Below are 9,392 nucleotides of genomic sequence, written 5' to 3'. Positions count from 1 at the left end.
CGGATCTGCAGCATAAAATACGCTGTGGATCGGCCCGTGTGAATGTACAGTGGGGCAAAAAAGTATTTAGTCAGCCACCTAATGTGCAATTTCTCCCACTTAAAAAGATGAGAGGCCTGTAATTTTTATCACAGGTATACCTCAACTATGAGACACATAATGAGAAAAAAAAATCCATAAAATCACATTGTCTGATTTTTAAATAATTTATTTACAAATGATGGTGGAAAATAAGTATTTGGTCACCTACAAACAAGAAAGATTTCTGGCTCTCACAGACCTGTAACTTCTTCTTTAAGAGTCTCCTCTGTCCTCCACTTGTTACCTGTATTAATGGCACCTGTTTGAACTTTTTATCAGTATAAAAGACACCTGTCCACAATCTCAAACATTCACACTCCAAACTCCACTCTGGCCAAGACCAAAGAGCTGTCAAAGGACACCAGAAACAAAATTGTAAACCTACACCAGGCTGGGAAGACTGAATCTGCAATAGGCAAGAAGCTTGGTGTGAAGAAATCAACTGTGGGAGCAAATATAAGAAAATGTAAGACATACAAGACCCCTGATAATCTCCCTCGATCTGGGGCTCCACGCAAGATCTCACCCCGTGGTGTCAAAATGATCACAAGAACAGTGAGCAAAAATCCCAGAACCACACGGGGGGGGGGGGGGGGGGGAACTAGTGAATGACCTGCAGAGAGCTGGGACCAAAGTAACAAAGGCTACCATCAGTAACACACTAGGCCGCCAGGGACTCAAATCATGCAGTGCCAGACATGTCCCCCTGCTTAAGCCAGTACATGTCTGGACCGTCTGAAGTTTGCTAGAGTGCAATTGAATGATCCAGAAGAGAATTGGGAGAATGTCATATGGTCAGATGAAACCAAAGTAGAACTTTTCGGTAAAAACTTAATTTGTCATGTTTGGATGAGAAAAAATGCTGAGTTGCATCCAAAGAATACCATACCTACTGTGAAGCATGTGGATGTGGGTGGAAACATCATGCTTTGGGGCTATTCTTCTGCTAAGGACGACTGATCTGTGTAAAGAAAAGAATGAATGGGGCCATGTATCATGAGATTTTGAGTGAAACCCTCCTTCCATCATCTGAAGATGAAACAGTATGTGAACAGAGTGTGAAAACCTTGTGAATATTTACAGAAAATGTTTGACCTCTCTCATTGCCAACACAGGGTATATAACAAAGTATTGAGATGAACTATTGTTATTGACCAAATATTTATTTTCCACCATAATTTGCAAATAAATTCTTTAAAAATCAGACAATGTGACTTTATGGATTTTTTTTCTCATTCTGTCTCTCATACTTGAGGTATACCTATGATGAAAATTACAGACCTCTCATCTTTTTAAGTGGGAGAACGTGCACAATTGGTGGCTGACTAAATACTTTTTTGCCCCATTGTACCCTAAGGGTATGTTCACACAATGGAATGTCGGCCCAGAATTTTTCTGAGCAAACAATAGACAGGCTGTGCAAAGCAAAGTAGTCTTTCCTATAAAGAGATTTCTACAACTAGAAAAAAAACATATAAAGCATCTTTTCTTACATATATAGGTAATGTCAGAACACTCCTTTTTAAGTCTTCCTTCCTGCATATTTCTTCATTTATCATATATGGTAAATGTCTCCCAGGATCATTTATTATCTGTTGCGGCTCTTTTCTGATGTAATTGGCAGTAAACTGTCAATAACTTTAAAATGCAGATGTACAGGATACATGATTGCAGGGCTCAAGTCCTGCAGGAACGCATGGGAACTGAGTTCCTGCACTTTTTCCACTGCAGGAACACTGTTCCCATTAGCAGGAGTCCTGCAGGACAGGCCCTTGAGTGGAAATCTTGGGTGAGTTCCCACACTTTTTTCCCCAGGACTTGACCCCTGCATTATTGATTCCTGACTTAATGCTAATATTATATTGGATCCCTTGGGAGGCCAAATGCTTCCCTGCAAAAACTGCTGAAATTCCTTTGTATAAAATACACTGCTCAAAAAAATATAGGGAACACTTAAACAACACAATATAACTCCAAGGCAATCACACTTCTGTGAAATCACACTGTCCACTCAGGAAGCAACACTGATTTACAATCAATTTCACATGCTGTTGTGCAAATGGAACAGACAACAGGTGGAAATTATAGGCAATTAGCAAGACACCTCCGATAAAGGAGTGGTTCTGCAGGTGGTGACCACAGACCACTTCTCAGTTCCTATGCTTCCTTGCTGATGTTTTGGTCACTTTTGAAAACTGGCGGTGCTTTCACTCTAGTGATAGCTAGTGATGTCGCGAACATAACATTTTCGGTTCGCGAACGGCGAACGCGAACTTCTGCAAATGTTCGCGAAGAGGTAAATGGGCACTCATTTACCTCTTGATAACGCTGCTGAGGCAGTGAAACATGTCGAGGGGGGCCATGTTAAGCTTTTAACTTTGAGCTCCATTGTCCTACAATAGCGCTGAATGTAGGTGTTCTGCAGGCACCTCGTCTTCGCTTCAGTGTGTATTCAATTCATTAGACCGGATGGTCTATTTATATATATATATATATATATATATATATATATATATATATAATTAAAGAAGTAGGACGACATGGTGCTCTATATTTTAAAACACTACTAAGTGCGAACCTAATACAATAAAGATTGCACTTTTAATCTCACTTTTTTGATATATGGGAAATAAAGGTTTTTTTTGGGGGCTGCCTTTTTGGTAGTCTATGAGTTAGTAGTGTTATGGTAATCTCACAACATAGCCATTTAGCCCAAGACAAGCGAAGATCCTTCCTAAGCATGTCCATTACTGTCTGCCAGGTATGTACTAAAATCACCTTATGCTGGAGAACCCCTTTAATGTTCCCTTCATTTTTTTGAGCAGTGTAGTTGCCTGTTGCTATACATGGCTATTTTACACTTGATTGACTTTAATGGGGTACTCTACTGGCCAACGTTCAGAACTAAATGTTCTGAGTGCTGTTTTCGCGCTGGGGGGGTTGGTCACACCCCTCGTGACGTCATGGCCACGCCCCCTCAATGCAAGTTAATGGGAGGGGGTGAGGCGACTGGCCAGTGGAGTACCCCTTTAAGCTACCGCAGTCAGTAGTGACTGTGGCATCCAGGATGTGACATGACAAGTGCAGGTCCTGTTACATCTTTGATCAGCACCCACAAGATACAACTGCTGGGTGCTAATCGGTTGTCATGGCAGCCAGGGGCTTTATAAATAGTATTGCAGTATACTGTATAGGTGATCAAATGAAGGCTTGTACTAGTCCCTTTGGGGAATTAAAAAAGAGCGTACAAAAAAAAAATCTAACAAAGCAATCAAAAATCGATACTCAAGGACTAAATTGATATACAAATTAGAAAATATATAAAATTGCATGTTGTTAAAGGGGTACTCTGGTGAAAACCTTTTTTCTTATAAATCAACTGGTGGCAGAAAGTTAAACATATTTGTAAATTACTTCTATTAAAAAATCTTAATCCTTCCAGTACTTATTAGCTGCTGAATGCATAGCAGATGTATGCTAAGGGCAGCATGGTGGCTCAGTGGTTAGCACTGCTGCTTTGCAGTGCTGGGGACTTGGGTTCAAATCCCACTAAGGACAACAATAAAAAAAAGCATTATTATTATAATAACGTCAGCAGAGAGAACTGTGCTCGTGATGTCATCAGAGAACATTCCAAAAAGAAAAGAATTTCCTCTGTAGTATTCAGCAGCTAATAAGTACAGGAAGGATTAAGATTTTTTAATAGAAGTAATTTACAAATGTGTTTAACTTTCTGCCACCAGTAGATTTAAAAGAAAAAAGGTTTTCACCAGAGTACCTCTTTAAAAATAGTAATGCATTTACTAGGGGTGTGAATCGCCAATAATTTGGCGATTCGATTCGAATCGCGATACCAGGGTGGCGATTCGATATATCGCGATACTGTCATGATGGCGATATATCGCGATATATCGCGATATTCCCTATTAAAAGCTTGGGAAAACTTATTCTACACATCAATACTACATTCACACAAAGATGTACTGTATTAAATATACATTTATTTTTTCTTAAGAACAATGAGGACTTACAAAGTCAAACAAGTGTTTAAGCAACAAACTCTTGTGCTTGCAGGATTTTTTTTCTTTTTTTTTATAACAAACCTAATACTTTTTGACAGCTTAGCTGAGGTTTGATACTAGATTTCACAAATAAATACAATTCTGTATAACATAAATAAAATACGAAGGCATGTGCCTTATAAATAAGGTTATTCCTTCCAGTATGTTTTTTACAAAAAAATAAAATAAAGTGCAATCCTGCTTTAATGCATTTTCAGAGTTAACATGAAGGCTACCAACGTCAACTGTTAAATGTTCCTTTAAGCTTTAAGGTGCAATATATAACAGTAGACAAACTCTACACTTAAAGGTGCAACAGCAAAATATCTGTTCTGTTCAGTAACACAAAAGGCCAACGCCTGGAATAGCAGAGTATCCATAATCCTAGTCCTCACACATACGACTCTGCTATTCCAGGCGTTGGCCTTTGTTATACTGCACAGCTGTTTTGCTGTTGCACTGGTGTAGTGTTATTTTTTTATAGTTGCCTTACTGTACTACTAGCACAGTAAGAGTGGAGACAACTATATAAACTCTACACTAGTGTAATAGGAAAACAGCGGTGAGAGCATTAACACAAAAAAGGCCAATGTCTGGAATAGCAGACTATCCTCCTCATAGTACTAGCAAAGTGTTTTGTCTGCCTCCCTGCTACAAGTGACTGCAGAATAAGTACATACTAGACGTGGTACAAGTTAGACAACTATTATGAAACCCTAAACTTACAAGTGCAACAGCAAAACATTTGTGTGGAGTACCAGGAGTATAAGGCCATCGCCTGGAATAGCTCCTATGACATGACTATAAGTAAGTATAAAAGGATGGAACATGCAAGGTTTTTTTTTGCATTGTAATGTTATGTAATCTACTAAGATTCTTGTTGAGAAACACAAGCTGATCTACATGCCCAGCTATAAAGACACTTCTTTGTGCAGACACAATGTCTCCTGCAGTGGAGAAAACTCATTGGCCCAGATTTATCAAACTGTGTGAGAGAAAAAGTGGAGAGATTTCCCCCCAGCAACCAATCACAGCTCAGCTTTCACTTTACCAGAGCTCGTTAGCTGAGCTGTGATTGGTTGCTGGGGGGAAATTTCTCTATTTTTTCTGTCACACAGTTTGATAAATCTGGGCCATTATGCGCAATATTCTAATCCTATGTGAGGAGGATACTCTGCTATTCCAGGACTTTTTTTTATACTGCGCAGATGTTTAGCTGTTGCACTTTTAAGTGTAGATATTTACTTAATAGTTAGTTATTGATAACAGTAACACAACAATTATAAACTCTACACTTAAAAGTGCAACAGGCACAGCAAAACATCTGTGCAGTATAAAACAAAGGCCAACGCCTGGAATAGTAGAGTATCCTCCTCAAAAAGGTAGAGTACACTACAAAGTGTTTTGTCTGCATCCATGGTACAAGTGTTTCTGCAGAATATGTACATCTGTAGTAGACGTAGTAAGACAAGTTAGACAACTATTATAAAACCCTACACTGTTAAAAGTGCAACGTCAGCAAAACATGTTTGCAGTATAACAAACGCCAACGCCTGGAATAGCTCCTATGACATGACTACTATGACTAAAAGGATGGAACATGTGAGCTACTGAGCTTATTTTTTCTTCATCTTAAGATTCTTGTTGAGGAACACAAGCTGATCTACATGTCCAGCTTTAAGGACACTTCTTTGTGCAGACACAATGTCTCCTGCAGTGGAGAAAACTCGTTCTGCAGAGACACTTGTACCAGGGATGCAGAGGAAACACTTTGCTACTCTACCTATGTGAGGATACTCTGCAATGTGCTTCCTCCACCAGTCAAGAGGGTCATCACTGAGAGGCAAGGGGGTTTCATCTCTAAACATTCTAACTTCAGTTGCTGCAACATCATGTGCAGATTTTTGTGCTCGATGGTGTTTGTCAAAGGAAAAAGTTTGTCCAAGCAGCTCAGCCAATGCACATGATGCTCTGGGTTTCTTCATGGGTGGCTGGATGTTAGTTGCTGGTTGATTGTCTTCTTTGTCCTCCTCTTCTTCTTGCTGCTGAAAAACAAAAACAAGCAGTAATCAAATTGAAACTTAAGATATAAATAACATAATGTCAAACTCAATATTGCTTTGATGCTTTCACTCACCTACCATAGTAGAAGTAGTAGTTAGCTTTTGTATCTCAACCTCCACAGCTTCAGTCAGTCGTGCGTAGATGTCATCAGCCTCATCAGCAGGGAGGAAGGGTAGATTCTTGAACCGAGGGTCAACAGCTGATGCCATGTACAGGGTCTCCTTTTCATTTGCATATCTTTTTTTTTAGATCTTGTGCTATTGCTTCCTTAATATCCTTGACTATCTGAATCATCAGGATTTCGTTCAGTGCCCATGACGAGCTTGGCATGAAGTGGTGCAATCAGTGACAGTGTTGGCATGCTCTCCTCTGACATCACTAATGTGGCATCTTTCATAGGCTTCAGAGCTTTCAGGACCTCTTCTGCACATGTGATGTCTGACTCAGTCAATGTGAAGATATCCTTTTCATTTTTCCTGACCTCATTGGAAAGAAGTGCTGCACATATTGCTGGTTGCTGTTCTAAAAACCTCTCAGTCATGTCATAGGAGCTATTCCAGCGTGTAACAACATCTGTAATCAGCCTGTGCTTTGGTAGCTGGAGTTGGTCCTGTTTGAGATTTAGCTGGTGACTGGCTATTGCACTGCGCCTAAAAAAGCCAGTGACACGCCTAATTCTTCCAAGCAGTCTGGCCACTGATGGTAGTTTAAGTGCTTTCTGTGAGGCTAGGTTTAGGCTGTGAGCAAAACACTGAATGTGGCTAACCTGTGCAAGTCTAGCAGCCACAGCCATATTGGCAGCATTATCTGTGACGACAACGGGATCTTTAGCAGTCAAGCCCCATTCATCAAGAGCACCACGGAGCAAACCTGCAATGTTTTCGCCAGTGTGGCTGTCATATATGGCTCGCGTTTGCAGCACGTGTGAGACTAACTTCCACTCGCCCGTAATGTGATGAGCTGTTATGGTCACGTACGACTCGGTACATCTGGAAGTCCAAGCATCACATGTCAAAGCCACTCTCCCGGCAGAACTCAGTTCCTCCAGCACAACCTTCTTTACATCTTTGTACATCTTCGGTAAAGCGATGTCTGTGATGTGTTGTCGGGAGGGTAGGGCGTAGCGGGGCTCCATCTCATTCACCATAATCTGAAAGCCCTCGTTCTCCACCACACTAAGAGGGCGCAGGTTTTTGCAAATAAAATAGAGCACAGATTGTGTTATTCTTGTTGCACGAATCGAGCCTGGTGGAAACTTGGCAGTATTAGCTTGGTCAAGAGTCCTCTGAGAAGCGGGGGTAGTGGTACTAGCTGCTTGTTTTAAGTTTACCTCTATGTCGCCATGATGCCTGGCCATGTGGGCACGTAGGTTTGTCGTATTCCCGCAGTATTTGATTCTGGCCTCACATATTTTGCACACTGCATGGCTCTTGTCATACTCCTTACTCCCTGGTTTATTGTAGAATCCAAAATGAGTCCAAATGCCCGCCTTATAACTCCCCGGCGCGTCCCGAATCTCTTTTTCATTGCCAGCCATGTTGATGCAGCGTTCACTCTGCAGCAGCTACCGCGAGACTACAGACTCAGACCAAACAGGAAGGAGAACATACGCACTCACAGGACAACTCTCGCGGGATCTTGTTCTTTCTCAGCTGCGACTCGTAGCTGAGAAAGAACAAGATCCCGCGAGAGTTGTCCTGTGAGTGCATAGACTGCGTACGTTCTCCTTCCTGTTTGTTCTGAGTCTGTAGTCTCGCGGTAGCATGTTAATTATAATAATTTATTAAAAAAAATCGATTCTCAGAATTTTAAAATCGATTCAGTATCGCGGAACAAAAAATTGCGATAATCGCGCGAATCGATTTTTTCTTACATCCCTAGCATTTACTCCAGTGTCAAATTTAAATAGCAAATTACAGCTGCAATATTTTAGTGCCACAGGGCCCATGTGAATGAGAACCAACCGACAAAATAATACTAATAATATATATATATATATATATATATATATATATATATATTCTTTTTTTCCAAAGTACTGTATTTCCAAAGTGAAAATATAGTTTAGAACTAATAATAGAATTTAATATTAGTCCATGTATACAAATAGGTCACAGTCTTTCTTGGAAAAGCGGGTCAAAATTACATACCAAGTGATGAGATTTACATTTAAGTCCACATGCAAATATGATATCACCCATAAATATAACACATTTTACATCTTTTCTTATATAATAGAAATGTGAGCTTCGAGACACTCTGTAAAGCATGTGTTTCTTGTAATATCATTGTAACTAGGAAAAGACTAAACGGTAGAGAAGTCTAGAAGCACTGTGTATAACAATGCAACAGCCTTAAATGGGCACTGTCACCAACATTTTTTTTAATATGTTGTGGTACTTATGTACTACAACATATCTCTAATATAGTTGCATTTTTTTTATTTTTTATTAAAATGCTTTAATTTACATTACCTAGTGGATGGCTGCAGGCTGGCGTGACGTCACGCTTGAATTCAGACCGATACCGGCCGGGCATCGGTCCTAATTCATTAAGCCTGCACTTGCTCATCAATCAGACAGGCGGGAGCGAGTGCCGTGAAAGCCGGGGCTGCGCGCATTGGCTACCCGCATTGGCTACCCGCCTCCTGACATACGCGCGGCAGCTGCGCTGCTGTCTTTGACATAGGGAGTTGTAAGGTATCGGGGGAGCAGATAGCGCTTTATAGGGAGTTTTTTTTGGAGGTGGCCCGGGGGGGGGGGGGGACTGGGGATTTGCGCTGCGGCCGTGGTCTTATAAGGAACTGGGGGGGTTATGGGGGAGCAGGGCGCCGTGACCGTTACATTACAAGATGGTTTTCAGCACAGGGTGTCTCTAGTTGTTTCACCACTACAACTCCCAGAATGCCCTGACAGCCAATAGATGTCAGGGCAAGCTGGGAATTGTAGTGGTGAAACAGCTGGAGGCACCCTGTATAGGTGAACTAAGGGTGGAAGTCGCCCCCCCAGCAGGCCTCAGTGACGTCACGCCTGCTGGGGAAGTCTGCCTGGTAGTGAGCACACTACCAGGCAGACATTAAGTTATTTCTAAGATAGTAAAAAAAAAATTAAAGGCAGGGAGGTGGTTAGGGATAGATGGGCAATAGGCAGGGACAGAAAAAAAAAATATAGGATGGTGGGAGCTACT

At 41.1% G+C, this 9,392-nt stretch overlaps 1 protein-coding gene across 3 annotated transcripts; it reads right to left on the bottom strand.

The window, feature by feature from the left end:
* Nucleotides 1-5,445: 5,445 nt before the first annotated feature.
* Nucleotides 5,446-6,429, bottom strand: LOC130274070 (E3 SUMO-protein ligase ZBED1-like). Of its 3 annotated transcripts, none has more exons than XR_008844232.1 (2): nucleotides 6,280-6,429; nucleotides 5,446-6,187 (listed from the first exon to the last, which is right to left on the bottom strand). XR_008844232.1 is itself a non-coding variant. In XM_056521917.1 (2 exons), the coding sequence occupies exons 1-2, from the start codon at nucleotides 6,413-6,415 to the stop codon at nucleotides 5,759-5,761; spliced, it is 561 nt and encodes a 186-aa protein (XP_056377892.1). In that variant the 5' UTR covers nucleotides 6,416-6,429; the 3' UTR covers nucleotides 5,446-5,758. The 3 variants fall into 3 exon arrangements, 1 of the variants encoding a protein (XP_056377892.1); XR_008844233.1 differs by having other exon boundaries at nucleotides 5,446-6,184; XM_056521917.1 differs by having other exon boundaries at nucleotides 6,284-6,429.
* Between the last annotated feature and the right edge of the window lie 2,963 nt (nucleotides 6,430-9,392).

This window comes from Hyla sarda, chromosome 5 (assembly GCF_029499605.1).
Source record: "Hyla sarda isolate aHylSar1 chromosome 5, aHylSar1.hap1, whole genome shotgun sequence".
NCBI classification, from domain to species: domain Eukaryota; kingdom Metazoa; phylum Chordata; class Amphibia; order Anura; family Hylidae; genus Hyla; species Hyla sarda.
Note: the sequence above shows the minus strand (reverse complement) of the source record. Positions and strands in the feature narration are given on the sequence as shown.

What these genes read in the sequence shown, in the direction of transcription:
- LOC130274070 (XM_056521917.1), bottom strand. Translation starts at nt 6,415, where the DNA reads ATGGCATCAGCTGTTGACCCTCGGTTCAAGAATCTACCCTTCCTCCCT. An exon ending in TAACTACTACTTCTACTATG is followed by an intron (nt 6,188 to 6,283) that starts GTAGGTGAGTGA and finishes TTTGTTTTTCAG; the next exon opens with CAGCAAGAAGAAGAGGAGGA.